Source organism: Grampus griseus (genome assembly GCF_964374135.1).
Source record: "Grampus griseus genome assembly, chromosome: 4".
Lineage (NCBI taxonomy): Eukaryota > Metazoa > Chordata > Mammalia > Artiodactyla > Delphinidae > Grampus > Grampus griseus.
The window spans coordinates 142,874,194-142,893,447 of NC_138997.1; the positions used below are offsets into that span (position 1 = coordinate 142,874,194).

The 19,254-nt window shown below is 57.3% G+C and overlaps 1 protein-coding gene across 2 annotated transcripts in view; it reads left to right on the forward strand.

Moving 5' to 3' along the window:
• The window catches only part of ZFYVE28 (zinc finger FYVE-type containing 28), a gene marked incomplete at both ends in the record, with an annotated part of 117,359 nt that overhangs the window by 74,285 nt on the left and 23,820 nt on the right, over window positions 1–19,254 (forward strand). For both annotated transcript variants that reach the window (XM_082653702.1, XM_082653703.1), the window contains 2 exons: window positions 2,445–2,546; window positions 9,368–10,654. In XM_082653702.1, the coding sequence (XP_082509828.1) occupies window positions 2,445–2,546; window positions 9,368–10,654 (1,389 nt within the window). The remainder of the gene's footprint in view (window positions 1–2,444; window positions 2,547–9,367; window positions 10,655–19,254) is intronic.

Genomic DNA, 19,254 nt, shown 5'->3' on the forward strand with positions numbered 1-19,254 from the left:
AAAAATAATACATTGGACTTTATCAAAATTTAAAATCTGTGCACCAAAGGACATTACCAAGAAAGTGAAAGACACCTAAAGAGTGGGGGTGGGGCGGGCCCTCCCTCCATGCCGGGCGTGCTCCCCCGGCCCACGCGAGCTGGACCTGGGCCGACCCCTCACCGTCCCCCGCGTTATACCGGGGCCCCCTCGGGCCCAGCCATGTGCCTGCCAGGCTCCACTGTGGGGCTGCCTTGCATGGACGTGGGCTGAGCGGGCGCGATGCCCGGGTCACCCGCCCTGTGGGGCTGCAGCTCTCCCCCTGATGGCTTGTTTCCAGGCCTGGTTCCCCCCATCTCCCCTTCCCACCCCCGGCCGTTGCATCAGCACCCGGGCCAGCTGGACACTGAACAGGTGTCTGCTGAGCTCCTCCTGGGACACGAAGACCAGCCTCACCCTTGTCCGCAGGGGTGCCCCGTCGTGGGGACGCAGAAACGTGGCCGCCCCACGACCTCCTCTCTGCCTGTCCTGGCGGTTGGCGTCACTTCGCGGAGCTGCTGAGCGGGAGGGAACCCTGGGTGCTCCGGCGCGTGCGAGCACCGCTGGACAGAGCCGCGGGAATGGCCTAGGTCCCCCGGTCTCCCACCAGAGGGAGTGGGCACGGTGGCTTTAGGGGTTTGTGCACAGACCTCTCCTGCTGAATGGATTCTTTTCCGGGGCTCGCAGCTCCATGGAGGCCGTGCTGGGCAGGAGGGACCCTGCTTGCTCACTGGGGGGCAGCCCAGGCCTCCCCAGGACCCAGGAGAGGAGACAGGGTCCCTCCCTGCCCCCGTCGCTGCTTTCTGAAAGAGGAGATGGCCAGGATTACCCAAACTCTTTCTTCTGCCTGTTTTCACTCTGCCTTTGCACTGAGACCACTGCATTTACCCACCAAGTTAAGGCTCTGCCTTGGGAAATCGTCCCTCAAACACGGTTAATTGAACCATGACTGTTAGCTCATGGAAGATCCGTGAAGCAGCCCAGAAGGAATGGAGGCCTGGCCGTGCCCTCTGCCCTCCGCTGGCTCAGGACACAGGCCCTCGAGCTGGTCTCTCCTCGGGGCCTGGAGGCCACTGGTCATGCTGGTCACGGCCAGGTGTGCCCCAGGGGGGCCTCACAGCCCATGTTTTTCCTGTTTTTAGAAAAAAAGGAAATCTTTTTGCCCACGAAACCAACCTTTTTTTAGGGGAAAACAGTCTCCTCGTTCAACTTTGTTTTTCAGTTTTTCTCACTGAACTGGGTGTTTTCCAGAAGTAATGGGGGCTCCCAGCTGGATGGGTGACCAGACCCTGAGGCCTGAAATAAGATCCTGTTCGTCCTCAGAGACGTGCCAGCGGCTCCTCATTTACACAGACAGGCCCCCGAGGCGCCGACCTATGCTCCATGGGGCCGCGAGGGGACAGGCCCGTGTTCACGGGTGGACGGTCCCTGGGCACCCAAGAGGTGCAGGAGGCATCCAGAGAAGGGTCCTCAGGGATAGGTCCTCTCTCCGAGAGACGGGTCTGGAATGATGGTCACGCGCCTGGAGATGGGTGGGGCTGTGGCTACGCAGGTGAACACGGGACCCCCTGCCGCGGAATCGGGGCGCCCGGAGCTGGCATCTGGGCAGAGTCAGATGGGCCGTGGGGCCCAGTCCAGTGAAGGGGGTCCTCTCGAGGCACAGGGACGCCCAGCAGGAGGGTCCATCCTGCCTGAGGGGTGACAGGAGGCTGCCCCCCTCTTGAAGGGTGCCTGACCGTGGGCCAGAGTGCTGGGAGGGGAAGGGGGCTTTGGAGACAGCGGCCGGGACACGACATTCACAGCCTGGCGGGGCCGGGAACCGCGAGAGCCTGTGGCCAGTGTGAGTCGGAAAGTCTCGGGCAGCCCCCGGACCTGGGGCGTGTGGACGGCACGAGGGAGAGCTGGGAGAGCTGGGAGGACAGCCTGCGGGGCGCTGTCTGGAATAATCTCGCCCTGTCTGCACCGTGCTCCTGCAGGACCCACACCCCCAGGGGCCAGCCCTGGGGTCAGGGCTCCACGCTGGTGGGGGGCCGGGCTGGGCTTCACCTCCAACTCCTGTTTCCCTTTTGGAGTAGATGGTTCCAGGGCCAGTTCTCACCAACCTCTGCATTTGTGGTATATTTAAACACAAATCCAGTGTTTCCATTTTCAAGGAGGCAGATGTTAGCAACAGACCTTGATGCTGATTTATCTGATTGCGGCTGGGAGGTGTGCAGCCATGTTTTTATCATTATTTTATGATCCCTCAAACAGACGTAGGCTAATCAACTTAGAAAGAGGATAAAATCTGGGTCATAATTTTCACTGCTTTTTTCTAAACTTATTTACGATTCGATCGCAGAGGGGAAGCATGTGCAGGGTGTGGTCTGGGCTGGCCACGCGGCTGCAGGACTTGACGTCAGGCTGGCTTTCTGTCTTGGATGCAGTGGCCTCGTGGTCTACGCGGATGGACCCCTGAACCTGGACCGCAAGGCAGAGGACATGTCCGAGCTCTTCCGGCCCTTCCACACGTTGCTGCGGAAAATCAGGTTGGCGGGCTGTGGGGGGGTGGGGGGGTGAGAGAGGGGAGGGGAGGGGAGGGTGGTGTTTGCCTCTGAGCCCCGTCCCTTCTGTGACGGCTCCTGGGGGTTGGCAATGACCTCTCTGGACAAGGCTGGTCTTGCTTTGCCTTTACTGGACACCTCAAGGGTGGGTAGCTTGTCCCTGCCGAGCTTCAGAGGGTGGTAAACCTCACACTTCTGTGTGAGCTAATTCTTTACCTTCTGTCCACCTCGGGGGTTCTGGGACCTTGGTCTCTGTCGTCGGCTCCTGGTTTCTACTGTTTGGAGCTCCTTTAACCCCACACCCTTCCTCCCTCACAGAACAAGTTCTTTGTTCTTGGCCGGTAGCGTTAAGACCTTTACACAGATGTCCGGTCCTAAGACAGTGGCTGCCCTGGCTAAGGGCCTGGAAGCCAGGCCCTCTTCTGGTTTCTCACAGAAACGTCTCCGTGGCCCCGCGAGACAGATGGGGCCTATCTTAGAGGCGAGGCCCTGAAACCGGGGTGGTGTGGGCCGGACCAGGGCCACGCAGCCTGTGAGGGGAGGACATCCCCCTGGGCCAGGCCACGCCCTGCACGTTGGCTGGGGCTGGCGCCCAGGTTGGGGGCTGTTACTAGTTCTTTGACTAGTTTAGGGGCTGAAGTGCTCAGTTCTCTTGAGTGACCAGCGGGTGCCCACATGCTGTGGCTCATCCTGCCCACCCCCCGACCATCCCTGGGTGGCGTTGGCACCATCTGTGCTGTCCTGTGGGCTTGTGACGTCTGGCCTGGGTAACCGAGCTCTGCCCTGAGGGCTTCCCTTGCCCTTCAGCAGCCGTCCCTCCAGCCAGCACCCCTGACCTCAGCCTTCCCTTGAGAAACCTCACGTCAAGTTGTGTGGAGCCCTCACTGCTGGTGACCTCTGTGAGCTGACAGGGCCCGGCTCCTGCGGGGATGGGACAGCAGGGGGCTGTGGCCGCATGTCCTCTGAGCAGCTCCCTGGCCCCGTGGCCTCAGACGCCAAGGTCTTTCCTACCACGGTCCCTGGTCTCCGAGAAGCCCCCTTCCCAGGCTGTCGGTCCAGGGCTGACCCCGTGGACCCCTGCCACGCCCTTCCTGGGTCTGGCGGGACTTCCCAGCCTAGGGTGGCTTTCCTCTGCTGGTGCCTGTCCTTTCTGGGGGCCAGAGAGCACAGAAGCCTGCTCTAAACTGCCCTTTGCCCCATCGCGAGCCAAACGTGCTCTGAATCCAGTGAGGAGTGACCCGGGGGGTCCTTGGAGGGTCAGTGGGCACAGGGTGGGCGAGGCACAGTTGAGTGTCCCTAGCAGGACCTGACCCTGGACCCAGAGGCCGAGGCTCCTGCCCTCTCTGGGTGTCTGGCTGGGAGAGGAGACAAGGAAGGAGGGGAGAGGGTGGACGATGCTGGGCCAGGAAGGGAAGCGTGTGGCCTGGGCCATGGCTGGGAATGGCCATGGGGGGAGGGGGAGGGGGGAGACACCAGATGCTGGAGACTTGGGCAGGGAAAGAGTCCAGAACGTCAGAGACGTGTGACGTACTCAAAAGGCTGACGCACATAACTGGAATCAGAAGGAAGGAATGGAGAAAATGGGCAGAAGCAGTATTCAAAGAAATAATGGCCAAGAATTTTCCAAAATTGAAGAAAAATCTCTGTCCACAGATTCCACAGACACATCTGGGTATATCACAGTAAAATTGCTGAAAACAAAGAAAAAAGCTTAAACACAGCTAGCGGGAAAGGACATATTACTTTGAAAAGAGTGTACATCAACAGCTGTCTTCTCAAAAACGATGGAAGCCAGAGGCAATGAAATTATATATATTTAAAGTGCTGAAAGCGGGACTTCCCTGGTGGTCCAGTGGTTGGGACTCCGCACTCCCAATGCAGGGGACCCGGGTTCGATCCCTGGTCGGGGAACTAAGTCCTGCATGCATGCCGCAACTAAAAGATCCTGCACGCCACAACTAAAGATCCCCCATGTTGCAACTAGAGATCCCCTATGCCACAACTAAGAAGAAGATCCCACACGCCGCAACGAAGATCCCACATGTGGCAACGAGGACCCCTCGTGCCACAACCTGGCGCAGCCAAAATAAATAAATAAGTAAATATTTTTAAAAATATAATAAAGTGCTGAAAGGAAATAGCTGCCAGTCAGGATTGTACAACCAGGAAAAATATCCTTCAAAAGTGCAGGTGGGGCTTCCCTGGTGGCGCAGTGGTTGAGAGTCCACCTGCCGATGCAGGGGACACGGGTTCGTGCCCCGGTCCGGGAGGATCCCGCATGCCGCGGAGCGGCTGGGCCCGTGGGCCATGGCCGCTGAGCCTGCGCGTCCGGAGCCTGTGCTCCGCGGCGAGAGAGGCCACAGCAGTGAGAGGCCCGCGTACCAGAAAAAAAAAAAAAAAAAAATGCAGGTGATCTAGTGGGTTACTCAGAAACGCGAAGCTGAAGAAACCGGTTAGGGGCAGCTTTGCACGTGAAGAAAAACCAATTGGAATTCTTCCTGCAAAGGAAAAAAATCTCAGATGGGAATGTGGAAGCACAGGACACTTAAGACCCTGATGTGAATGAACATAAATGAATCTGCGCTGTACAAAACAATAATTGTCTTGTGGAGTTTAAATTATATACATCATGGTTTAACATTTGAAAATCAGTTTTTCTGTATTTTTTAAAAAGGAAGAAAAACCAAATCATTTTGAAAGTTACAGAAAAATAATTTGAAAGATTAATGCCTATTTTATGATGAAAACATCTCTTAGCAAATTAGAAATAGAAGGGAATTTCCTTAATCTGATAAGAGATACACACATATGCACACACATATGAAGTTGGACCCTTCCCTAACACCATATAAATATGAATTAACTCAAAATCAAGGACCTAAATGTAAGAGGTAAAACTATAAAACTCTTAGAAGAAAACATAGGACAAAAGCTTCATGAGATTGCATTTTGGCAGTGACTTCTTGGATGTAACACCAAAGGCACAGGTAACAGAAGAAAAAAATAGACAAATTGAGCTTTGTGAAAATTTCAATATTTTGTCCATCAAAAAACACTACAATAGAGTAAAAAGGCAACCCATAGAATGGGAGAAGATATCTGCATATCGTATATCTGGTGAGGGGTTAGTATCTAGACTATATAGAGAACTCCTAAAACTCAACAACAAAAAGCCTAACGATCTGATGCAAATGGGCAAAAGCCTTGAATAGACATGTCTCCAGAGAAGATACGTGAATGGCCACCAGGACGTGAAAAGATGCTCAACATCTCGATCGTCAGGGAAACGCAAATCAAAACCACAATGAGACACCACCTCACACCCACGAGGAAGGCTACTATCAAAGAAACAGAAAACAAGTGCTGGGGAGGATATGGAGAAATTGGAACTCTTGTGCACTGTTGGTGGGAATGTAAAATGATGCAGCTGCTGTGGAGATTCCTCAAAAAATTAAAATAGAACTACCGTATGATCCGGCAGTTCCACTTCTGGGTTTATACTGAAAACAATTGAAAGAAGCATCTTGAAGAGAGATTTGTACACTCGTATTCATAGCATCATCGTTCACAATAGCTAAGACATGGAAGCCGCTGTTGACGGATGGATGGGTAAGCGAAACATGGTCCAGCCATACACTGGGATATTATTCAGCCTTAAAAAGGAAGGAAATCCTGACGCATGCTGCAATGTGGATGAACTTTGTGGACATGCTGAATGAAATAAGCCACAAAAAGACAATGTATGATTCCGATTACATGAGGTCCCTGGAGTCCTCAAAATCATAGAGACAAAAGGCATAACTGTGGTTGCCAGGGGCTGGGGGAGGGGAGAACAGGGAGTTATTGTTTCATGAGGACAGAGTTCTAGTTTTACAAGATGCAATTGTTACAGGGGTGGATGGTGGTGACGGCTGCACAACAATATGAGTGTACTTAATACCACTGAACTGTCACTTAAAATGGTTAAGATGGTAAATTTTATAAGTATTTTATCACAATAAAAAATTTAAATATCATCTACAATGGTGTCAATAAATATTAATTAGCATAAATGTGAGATGTCTAAGACCTCCACCAAAAGTTACAAAATGTTTTTGATACAAAATTTTAAAGACCTAAATAAATAGCTATCCCATATTCAGGGAGTGGAAAACTTTATATTGAGAAGATATCAGTGATTCTCAAATTAATCTATGAATTCAATGCAACCTCAATCAAAATCCCAGGAGGTTTTTTCTTTTGCAGAAATTGACAAACTAATTCTAAAAGTCCTATAGAAAGGCAAGGGGCCTAGAACAGCCAAGAAGAAAAAGATTGCTGGAGAAAAAGGACAAAGAAGAAGAATATTATTTATATGTTCTGCTCTTCATGGTTTTTGGGTAGCTTCCAGACGGTGCTGGTGTGACCGAGCTTGTGAACGTATGTGTGCATTTCTGCCGGGTGTGCTTCATTATAAAAGTGAGCAGAGCTGGAGACACTTCCTGCCGTATAGCTGTAGTCGTACTGGCAGAGATGTAGTGCACGGGGCATTCAACGGAACAGAGGGTCTGGTGCGACCAACACATGATTCATGACAGAGGTGACAGCACAACAGTGGAGAACGGTTGGCTTTTTCCAATGAGTGGCTGAATCAGCAAATATCCGTATGAGGACAAAGGTCCGTGATACACTCCTATGAACACGTCAGTTCTAGGTAGACTGCAGATACAAACGTGAAAAGTAAAAGAACGCTTTCAGAGGGAACCATCGAGTACATCTTTGTGATCTCCGAGTTGGCAAAGATTTCTTCACCAGGGCACGGAAGCACTAATCACAGAATAAAATGACATTTTGAACTTTGCTGGAATTTAAAACCTCAGTTCGTCAAAAGACACCTTTGAGAGAGTGAAAAGGCCGCAGAGTTGGACACAACATCCAATAAAGAACTGAGATCCACAATACATAAAGAACTCCTGTCAGTCGGTAAGAAACAGTTAACCCAATAAAAAATGGGTGAAAGTCCTGAACAGGCACTTCAGAGAGGCTGTCTAAGGGTCCATCAGCGTATAAATGGGTGCACGACCTCCTGAACGAGCAGGATAAAGCAGTTTAAAACCACGACGAGATACCACTGCACACTCACCAGAGACGATGAAGTGGAAAAGTGCAAGTGCCCATGAGGGTGTGGGGCATGCAGAACTGTCAGCGGACCCTGTGGGCTGTCGGCGGGGACACACCCCTCACCAGCACTCAGCACGCGTGCTTGCAGAAACACACCCCATGCTCCCCAGGACAGGGACTCAAAGATGTGGGTCCCTGGCAGCCAGGGCCCCTCCGGGGTGGGACAGCTTCAGAGGTGAACTGTGATGCGTTTCCACCAGGAGACGGAATGATCTACAACGACCGCGAATCTCACCAGAGAGGGTTGTCAGAGCTGGCAAAGGGAAACAGAATATGCGATTAAGGGGAGTTCTCTGGTGGTCCAGTGGTTAGGACTCTGCACTTCGGCTGCCAAGGGTGCAAGTTCAATCCCTGGTCAGGGGGAACTAAGGTCCCACAAGCTGAGCACCCCCCCCCAAAAAAAAACGAAAAACAAAGGCATAGGAAAAATAAAATGTAATTGCACATAAAGGTTTAAAAAAAAAGTGTGCAATTAAATTTAGATTTCAGATAAACGATAATACTTTGTTAGTGTAAATATGTCCCCAGTGGGGGCCATTTGGGACATACTTACTCTAAAAAGTATTTGCTGTTTATCTGAAATTCCAGTCTAACTGGGTGTCCTGTGTTTCGTCTGGCACCTCTGCACAAACATAGCACTGGCAAACATGCCTGCCACGGAGGAGTGCAGACTGCAGGTTGCCGTCTATCTAGAGAAGGAGAACAGGGGAGGCCACCGCTGTGGTAGTCGGGATCGTGACCAGGAAGGCACGTGGGGGGCGCCTGGGAGCCCAGGTCGTGCTGTATTTCTTGATCTGGGTGCTGTTGGCAGGGTGTGTTCAGTTTATGAAGACCCACAGCTGAGCGGTTCTGAGAAGTGCACCTTTCCACGTGCTTCCCCGACTGCACTGGGATGTTGAACCAGGCGCTGAGACCTCAGGCCTGAGCTCTTCCCGGCGGAGAGCAGCATACACCGGCCTGTGGGACCCACTTTGGGCTCATCCCCGTCGTTGTCATTAGAGTCACTCCACCTTGGGTGTCGGTTCAATGCCGCTCCCCCCAGGGGAGGCGCCCTGCTGTGCCCCCTTCTGGTGGCTCCTTCCTTGGCTGCTGTGGTCATTATTGTACTTCAGTCTTCCCTTGTAAATGTTTATTATCTGTCTCTTCCTACGGAACCTGCTCAGCAGGGACCATGCCAGTCTTCCTGTGTGTCACCCAGGGCCTGGCACATAGGCAGTGCTCAGTAATATTTGTTGAAGCAAAGGATGAAAATCTATATATAAACCAATATATATCCTTTCACTCCTGAAAGTTTTTATTAATTGATTTATTAATTTATAATTTTATTAATACAATTTTATTTTATTAATTTATTAACATATTATCACGAAGAATCAGGGTTTTCAGCAAGAGAGTTCAGAGTCTCATTTTTAAGCAAGGGCACATTCTAGAATCACCGTCAGCCACCCACACGGCTGTTGTCCTGACCCGCGGCCCGGGGGACCCCTGGAGACGCACCTCTTTTGGTGGAGGAAGCAACATGGTGGGAGGTTAATTGCAGGCAGTGGACACCGTGTTGCTCTCCTGCTGGTGCCGAGCCCACTCGGCCTGGGGGCTGGTGTGGCCTCTGGGACCGACACTCTTCCTTTCTGTCTTGACGCTTGTAGGGATTTGCTGCGGACCCTGACCGAGGAGGAGCTTCACACGCTGGAACGGAACCTCTGTATTTCCCAAGACGTGGAATTCCCCATCCGGGCGGACACCCCGGTGCCCCCTGCCCTGGAGCCCGCCCTGCCCGCACCCCTCGGCCCAGCGGAGCCCAGGCACGCAGAGGCGGAGCTGGCGTGCTCCGTGCAGGACGACGACCAGGAGCTGGAGCAGCTCAGCCGAATGGTGCACAGGGCTGGGGACGCGATGTCCTCTCTCCTGTCCCCGCCCAATGCCTGCCAGTCCCCCGCGCACGGGCCGGGCGCCGAGCGCGGTGCCCTCGGGCAGGCATCCCCGGGCGGACCACGGCTGCCGCCGGGCAGCGACGAAGAGGAGGGGAGGGTGTTCTTCATGGAGGATGTGGACGGGGCGGCAGAGCCCCCGGGCGGCCGGTGTGGGCGGGCGGGCGGCCCCCAGGAGAGAGGGCGGGGCGGGGAGAGCCGAGGGGCGGGGGCCGGAGCAGCCGCCGCAGCCGAGACGGCGGAGGACCTGAGCGGCAGCAACGGCGTGCAGGGCGACCAGACGCGGGCAGTGGGCCCTGGCTCCTGCAGCTGCCCGGACTCCCAGCCGCAGCTGGATGGCTGGGAGGCGAGTGCGGAGGACGCCCAGACGGCCGAGCTAATCGCCCACCGGACGGGGGGCATGAAGCTCTCGGCCACGGTCATCTTCAACCCCAAGTCGCCCAGCTCCCTGGACTCTGCCCTCGCCAACCCAGAAGTCCTCGGAAACGGCGTCTCCCCGGGGGAGCCGGCGGCCGAGGGGCCGGAGGGCGGCCCCCACAAACTCAGCGCCACGGCTGCCAACAGCCTTCTGAACTCCTGCGTGTGCTGCAGGGGCTGTGCGGGCAGCAGGGAGGACGCGGCGGAGAGCCTGCGCGGCAAGTGCGGCTCGGGAAGCGTCATCCGCTCCTCTTACGTGGGCTCCGCCAAGGCCTGCGCCAAGGGCTCGGCCGCGGGACTGCTGGAGGTCCGGCCTGCCCCGGAGGCCTTGCCCACGGCGCTGGGCGTCCCAGACCCCGGGCCCTCCGAAGACGCCCCCGGCGGGCAGGAGCCCAAAGCCCCCACTTCCGACAAGTGCCTGGCACACACCTCAGGGCCCCAGGTGGACGCGGCAGACGGGCTGCCTGGAGGGGGCGGCGGAGCGAGTGAGCAAAAGGAGGCTGAGGCCCGGCAGCCCTCGGAGGCCGGGGAGGAGAGTCGGCGTGGAGGGGCGGCCGGGGAGGAGGCCCAGCACCTGCCGGGCTCCAGGTAAGAGCCGCTCTGGCCCCTGGACTCACCTCTAGTCGGTTTAGCTGCTGGTCAGGCCCTCCTGGACCCAGTTGCCACATCCAACCGAGAAGCGCCCCTCGTAGCCCCGACCGCCCCGTTTCTGGCGTGACGGGCGCCTTCAGGTGAGTGGGCGCAGCTTCGGGCCCTCGGTTCGCCCCTTTTCACTGCTGTGGTGTGACCGGCGTGTGTGGACCGGCCGGGGCTGGGCCCCAGCACCCACCTGACCGGCGTGGCAGCTCCCGTGGGCCGCGGTTAGCCACAAGAGACCCTCAGCCCTGCCCCGGGGGCAGCGGTGGGATCCCGAGACCACCCTGGGGCAGATTCTCGGGCAGTGCCCCCAGGACCCTGTTCTCCCCCAGAGGCAGCTGAGCGGGCAGGGCTCTGTGACACCCTGGCTCCTACACGACTGGCTCACGGCAGCTCTTCCTCCCCCGCCCCACCCCCGGGGCTTATCCTGATTGAAGCAGATTCAGCCAGCACTGCCCCGGTGCCCACCACATGCCCCCGGCCCCCATCCCGGACGTGGGAAAGGAGGAGCCGGGCTCAGCCTCGGGGCCTCACACGCGGCTGTTGCACTGTCCTCTCACCAGACCCTGCCTCGCAGGCTCCCATCCTGGCTTCACTGTGTGCGAAGGGAGGTGGGAGGATGGAGAGAGGAGGGGGCTCAGCCCGGAGGCTGGACAGGCCCCTGCCCGCAGCCGTGGGAGCTGTGCACAGAGGTCAGCAGGGAGGGGCCATCTGGGTGCAGGGGCAGACGCCTTGCAGGCCTGTGCAGCCACTGCCGCCTTCTTCCTGGAGCGGCGTGTGGCCAGCTCCTCCAGCAGCGGGCAGGGGCTGGCCGGGAGCCCGTGGGGCTCAGGGCCGCTCTTCCTTCTCGAGCTGAACTCCGAGGCTCCGCCGCAGCCTCTTCTGTGTGGGTTCTGTAGGCACCCCCCAGCCCCTCGCAGCCACGAATCTACTTTCTGGCTCCGTGAATTTGCCTGTTCTGGACGTTTCATAGAAGTAGAATCCCTCGTTATGTGACCCTTTGTGTCTGGCTTCTTTTGCTGAGCATCATGTTTTCAAGGTTCACCCACCTTCATGCAGGTGTCAGGATTTCCTTTCTGTGGCTGAATAATATTCCACTGTACGGATGGACCACATTTGGTTCATCTGTCGATGGGCGGGTGTGTCGTTTCCACTTCTTGGTTATCATTGAGTAATGCTGCTGTGAACATCTATGTACAGGTTTTTGTGTGGTTGTGAGTTTCCGTTCTTTGGGTGTCTCTAGGAGAGAATTAGTGCTTCACACGGTGCCTCTACGTGCTGAGGAGCTGTCACCGGCAGTTCTCATTCCCTGGTCACGTGCGAGGCTCCTGTTTCTCCACATCCTCACAAATACTTGTCATCATCTGAGATTTTTTTAAGTTCTTTTGATCTCCAGGCGTATCCCACTAGAATACACAGCTGAGTGACTGCTTTCAACTCGATTGAAATCATTCTGTGTCTGAGGTCGTGCCCAAGTCTTACCCACAGCAGGTTAATTTGTTCCAGTTAGCATGGGCTGTATAGAGATTTCCATCTGCATTTAATTTAACTTTATGATTATGTGAAAAATTTGCCTGGTTCCCGGCCAGATCTACAAAATAAGATGTATCTAGAGAAATCTCTTTCTACCTTATTCTCCTTCTCTGCTAAAGTTACAGTGTTCCAATTTTTTATAATTTATCCTTCAATTTAAAAAGTAGAAGCAAGGATGTACACACACACACGGGCACACACACGGGCACACACACACAACACACGGACACTAAAAAGTAGAAGCAAGGATGTACACACACACACGGAAACACACACGGGCACACACACACGGACGGACGGGCACACACACACGGACACACACATGGGCACATGTTTTCCGCTCCCATTCTTTGGCAGAGGACCTCGTCCTTCTCTGCCTTGCTTTCCTGACCTGCTAACCTGAAGGCCTGTGGCCTGTCCATGACAGTTTCTAGAGGTGTCTCCACTGTCAGTTTCAGCCACGTGGGACCGCACTGTGTGGCTGGACCACCGTGCAGTCAGGCCCTGCCACCTGCCTCGTGGCTGTTTCCAGTCTTGCTCTTACAGACGGCGCTGTGATGAGCAGCTATTTTTTTAAAAATATTTATTTATTTGGCTGCGTCGGGTCTTAGTTGCGGGACGCGGCATCTTCCTTGCAGCACGCGAGATCTTTCGTTGCGGCGTGTGGGCTTCTCTCTAGTTGTGGCACGTGGGTCCAGAGCGTGCAGGCTCAGTAGTTGCAGCACGCGGGCTTAGTGGCCCCATGGTGTGTGGGATCTTAGCTCCCTGACCAGGGATCGAACCTGCACCCCCTGCATTTGAAGGTGGATTCTTAACCACTGGGCCACCAGGGAAGTCCCAATGAGCAGCTCTTTGTGATGAGGCCATTTTTTAGGTTCAAGCCCAACATCATAATGTCCAGCGGAATGAATTCTTGTCCACAACCTAAGGAGCGGCTTCCTCCCTCAGGGCCTCCAGCTCAGTGGCCCAGAGTTGACTGGTAAGGGGATCATTTTCCTACGAGGCTGGTATGAAGCCATCACAAATTCTTTGACCAGATACGTGGACTTTCCAGCTTTTGACCTGCCCCCCTTTTCTTGCTGTGTCCAGGTGACAGTCAGTGAACACTTACTCTGTCTGGAACCCCCTCCTGCTTTCCTGACGTGTCCTGCCGTGGACACTGCTTGTTCACGTCAGGCCGGCAGCTTCCCAGGCCTCCTCTGGCTTAGCACAAATGCAGAAGCTGAGCTGAGAAAAGGAAACAGCCTCCGTGGAGGCCTCGGGAGACGCTCCCATCTCCCAGGGAAGCATTTCCACAAGGTGCAGAGGGTCTGAGGGTGGCCAGGGGATCAGGGCAGCCAGGCCTTTGGGCCAGGACCGTGGACAGCGGCGCCCGGGGCCCAGCACCGCGCCACGAGCAGCTGAGAATCAGGTCAGCAGGTGGCGCCCGTGCCCTCCGCGGGCAGCGCAGACATGGGGAGCGTCATCCCTTCGCGTCGCACGTGGGTTCCTGGGTGGCTGAGCAGGGTGCGGGGGAGGCGGCCCAACCTTGCAGAGCGTGATCTAACACGAATGGAGGGGCAAAAGCAGCCTGTTGAAACAGACAGACACAGAAGACCAGCCTCACACAGGCAGCAAGTTCACCGGAACTCGGACGGCGAGATCCCGGGCGTTGGTTGGCGTTAGTATCATCTGTGCGCAGCCTCCCGTGAACACAGCCAGGCTTGTGTCGGGTGCAGGTGACCCCCCCGCCCCTGGCAGACGGAGAGACGGACCCCGGAGAGTCTGGCACCCGCCGTGGCTCGAAGTGCCTAGAGGGGCTGGCATCACCCTTGACCTGCCTGAGCGAGAGCCCGTCTGTCTGGTGACGTGCTTGGTCATCACTCGGCCGTGACGAGCCAACATCCTGAGCTGACCATGAGGCTGTCTGTCCAGCAGGTCCCCCTGTGGCCCCTGCCATGCGCAGAAGTAGGAGTGACCACGTGTGTGGCCCCGTGCGTGAGTCAGACGGGTGCAACCTCAGACCTCTGTGCCACCTTTGAGTCGGGTGCCATGAAGGGGACGCACCAAGCCGCGACCACGAGTCTGCTTTTGGGGCCATGTTCCCCGAGGACGCCTGGAGTGTCACGTCCCACACAAGCAGCGCACAGCCTCCAGGTGGAAGGACGGGGCTGCCGGGGTACGGCGCAGGCCGGAGGTGGGTCCTGGAGCAAGGGCCCGGGCGGGAAGAGCCCTGCACGTTCCCCCAGGCCCTGTCTTCAGCGGCTGCACGCAGGCCGGTTCCAGCCGTGCTGTTGCCTGGGGTAGGGGACGTCGCCCCAGCACAGTCGTGGGCAGAATGTTTCAGAACCCAGTGTCCTTCAGATCTTTTCTTTCTTACCTTTTCCGTGCTTGAAGATTAACCTTTTGGGGGGAAAACTTAGCATTTTTAAAAGCTTCCTGTTTTTTGCCTAGACTCACCTCATCAGTCAGAACTGTCCACACTCTCGAGGCTGGCAGGAGCGCTCACTTGTCTAGAGGACGGAAACTCGCCCCCTCTTGGGTCTTTTACTAAAGTGAGTTTCCAACCTTCTTGAAAAAATAACACTGACTCTTGCCTTTTTCTAATTACAATTGTGGTCCCCACTCGTTGTAGAAACTTATGAAAACATAAAGAAGAGTAAAAGAAGGAAATAAAAACCATTCCAAATCTGGTGAGCAGTTTTGTTATTTTTTTCACTTTTATTATTTTTTTCACTGAATATTATTTAATGATCATTTATCTGCAAAATTCATTAAAACACAGTATTCGTAGGACTTAACGCTAACTTGCTGTACGTTTTCCCATTTCCGTATTTTGTCGATTAGCCTTGTGGTCCCTCTCCTTACGGTTTTGTGTCTGTCTCTGGGAATCCACCCTTAGGAGTAGAGTCGCCCCAACAAAGGCATGACCCTTGCCGTCACATTCCCTTCCTCAGCAGTAAACCGCCCCCCACCCCCCACACCCACACACCCCCCACACCCACACACCCACACCCCACACCCACACCCCCACACCCCACACCCACACCCCCACCACACCCCCACACCCCACACCCACACACACCCCACACCCACACCCCACACCCACACCCACACCACACCCCACACCCCCCCACACCCACACACCCCACACACCCCACACACCCCCACACCCCACCCCACACCCCCACACCCCCACACCACACCCCCACACCCCCACACCCCACACCCCACACCACACCCCCACACCACACCCCCCACACCCCACACCCCCACACCCCCACACCACACCCCCACACCACACCCCCACCCCCCACACCCCCACACCCACACCCACACCACACCCCACACCCCCACACCCCACACCCAGCCCCACACCCACACCCCCACACCACACCCCCCACACCCCACACCCCACACCCACACCCCCACCACACCCCCACACCCACACACACCCCACCCCCACACCCCACACACCCCCACACCCCACACCCACACCCACACCACACCCCACACACCCCCACACCCCCACACCCACACACCCCACACACCCCACACACCCCCACACCCCACACCCACACCCCACCCCACACCCCCCACACCCCCACACCGCACCCCCACACCCCCACACCCCACACCCCACACCACACCCCCCACACCCCACACCCACACCCCCACACCCCCACACCACACCCCCCCCACCCCCCACCCCCCACACCCACACCCACACCACACCCCACACCCCCACACCCCACACCCACACCACACCCCACACCCCCACACCCCACACCCAGCCCCACACCCACACCCCCACACCACACCCCCCACACCCCACACCCACACCCCCACACCACACCCCCCCACACCCCCCACCCCCCACACCCACACCCACACCACACCCCCCACCCCCCACCCCCCACACCCACACCACACCCCACACCCCCACACCCCACACCCACACCCACACCCACACCCCCACATCCCCCCCCTCTCCGGCAGCACTGTCAGCACTGACTCACCTGGGAAGTAAGGTGGAGTTCCCTGCTTTGCTTTGTGTTTCTCTGGTGATGGTGTCCCTGAGCATTTCCTCCTGATTCTTCTGCAAATTGACCCTGCCTGTCTCTTGCCTGTTTTCCAGTTGGGTTTTCGTGTCTTTCTTGCTGCCTTGGCAATGTTCCTTCTGCCTGGTGTCTGTTGCAGGTCGCTTTCCCCAGGTTGTTATTTGCCCTTTGGTCTCATTTGTTGACGTGTCTTCAGTTATTGTTATTTGCCCTTTGGTCTCCTTTGTTGCCGTGTCTTCAGTTATGTTCTGTGTAATCAAATTCCTGAGCATTCTAGAGACTTGGGTCCTCTGCCTCTCTTTCCCTCCAGTGGGTCTGCGGTGCCGGGGGACATTCCGCTCACTGCCTCCTGGTGTCCCAGGGTCTCCTTCTTTGCCATTAACTCTGCTCTGCCCTGGTGCGTAGTGAGAGGCCCGGGCCGGCTTGCCTTCTGAGGCTGTCTCCGGCCACTGGAGGGGGCCAGGGGGCCGGGTCCGAGGGCCATTGTGACGCATGGGCAGGCCCACCCCGGGCCCTGGCTCAGGGCTCAGGAACCGTCACCACTTGTGCCAGCGATGGGCTCGGCCTGCTCTGTGTTACTCAGCTCCGCGGCTGGCGGTGCCTTTGCCTCCCCACTCGGTGGGCCTCCCTGGCGGTCGTTTTGGTTAGAATGAAAGGAACCTGGAAGGGCACAGGCCTCTGAGCTTCTGCCCTTAAACTGGTGACCTGTGCCCCGACCACGCGCTCCTTCCTTGCTGAGCGTGGTGGTAATGGCAAAGGGTGGACCTTGGGGACATCTCCTCGAGGGGCCTTTCCGACGCGCGGTGCTTCCTCGCCTGCCTGGGGGGTGGCAGTGGAGCGTGTGTTCCTGCGGCGCGAACGCAGCGGGAGGGGGTCCAGGGGAGGAAGGGCGCCCGTGGGCTGGCGGCCACTTGAGGAGGGCCAAGGGCCTCTTGCTAGCGCGTGCCTCCGTGCCTTGTGGCTCCTCTGCGTCTCCCCCACCCTGGCCCTTACTCACCACTGCTGTTCGGGGCTGGGACTTGCCTCAGCCTTCGCCGCTACCAGTCCTGAGCCGCCTCGCTGCCCCATCACCGGTCTCACTGCTTCCTGGCCTCACCTCCGATTTCTCACTCCCCACGGGTGGGGTGGCAGCTGGACAGGGTGGTCGCAGACGTTGCAGCGTCGCTTAGTCCTGGGCCGACAGCTCTGGGCTTCGCCGACTTTGCTCTTTTTCCGCCTGGCTCCGACTCCGGTGGACGCCCCGCCTTCCTGCTAGCCGCGGCCCTCCGGTGCTTCCACGCAGGCTCCACTGTGCTTTGCCGGGGTGGGGACCCCAGGGACCTGGGGATACCCTGGGTCCAGCCCTGAGCAGCTGGGGCTACAGAGAGGAGGCCACATCCTCTGTTCCTTGGAGCAGGGCTCCGGCCCCCCAAGGCCACTGCCTGCTTCCCTGTACGGAGGGGCTGCTGGGATCCTCCTGGGTCCCTGCAGGCTGCACCACGAGTGCCTGTGGGCCTCAGCCCGGCCTTGCCGCCCAGCCGGGGGGAGGCCGGATGCACTGGCACGGCTGAGCTTCCTCGAGCAGCATGTGGTGAGCGAGTCTCTGTCACTGGGAAACGTTCCCAGAGGCCCAGGGCTGCACTTCTGACCTGCTCTGTCCGCACTTCGCTGAATCGACTTTCCCTCCAGCAGATGGAGTCAGGGACCGGTCAGCCCCTGCCCTGTCCCAGGGCCGGTGCTGTCCACCAGCCTCCATGGCCTGGAAGGATGTGCATCCTTTTCCAGTGTACGATCAACACCCACAACCTCTGGTGCTGGCCGTCAGGACTGTGTGGGGTGTCCTGGGGCGCGCGTCCTGAGCTGGCACCCCCAAGGGAAACGGGGTGTGAACCAAGGCATGGGAGTGACAGGGACAGAGCACTGCCTGGACTGACTGACTGCTCAGTGAGCCGAGACTCAGGACTGCCCCGCTGCTGGGGGCCGCTGGGGGCTCCGCAGGGGACCACCTCCGGGATGCGGGGACAGGGTGGGGCTGGATCTAACCCTAACCCCTTCCTGGTGGCTGTGTGACCCTGGGCACCAGCTCCTGCCCCACCCCCGCCCCCACCCGGTGTCGGGGTGGACACGTCGCGGCTGTGTCGCCAGAGCCTCTCTGGGGCCGGGCAGTGGGCGCAAGCCGTTGTCCCGTGGCAGGTGTCCCGGCTGCCACGCGGAGCCCCGGGGTCTCCCACCCACCTCCTACCCCAGGAAGGAAAAACGAGAATGACTGAGCGGTTTAAAAATAGAGAAGAACTTGGAATTAATGAGACGCTTGAAAAACAGATTAGGCCTAATGACTGTCATCAGATGATGGGGCTCCCGCGGGGTGAGAGAGAAGCCAGGCTGAGTACCGGCTTGGGGTCAGAGGGCAGGGCTGGGTCTGGGGGTCCTGGGAGGGGTGCTGCCCTCCTCCTAGATGGGCCTCCCCAGCGTCTGGAGTCTTTCTAACTAACTCACAGCTGGGTGTTGAGCTGCTGTGTTCTGGGCCGGGAGGACGGCTTGGCCTGGGCAGCAGCCACTGTTTTGGGCGGGAGAGGCAGGTGCAGGGGCGCTGAGCCCAGCACCCAGGACAGCTCCTGGCCCGGCTGCCCCCCAGCGTACCCGCCCCACCTCACGATCCCACCCAGTGCCGGCCTTCAAGGCCCCTGGTCCCGGAGAAGATAAACTTGACTCCTAAGACGCAGGGTGCCGGCTGGGTGCAGGGTGGCTCCTTCAGCGAGCACCTGCCCTGGCAGTGACTTCACTGAGACCTGAATAGAGGGGCCCAGGTGCCAGAGGAGCAGAGGGGGCAAGAGGAGGTAGGGGTGGGGAACCCCAGAGAGCTCTGGAGGGCAGCAGGGCAGGTGATGTTTTTCTGGGAGGAAGGTCCGGCATCCGAGGCGGTAGCATGTAAGCACAGTGAGAACACAGTCTGGTATTTTAAAGTTGTTTTAAACAGCTTTATGGAAATATAACTGTCGT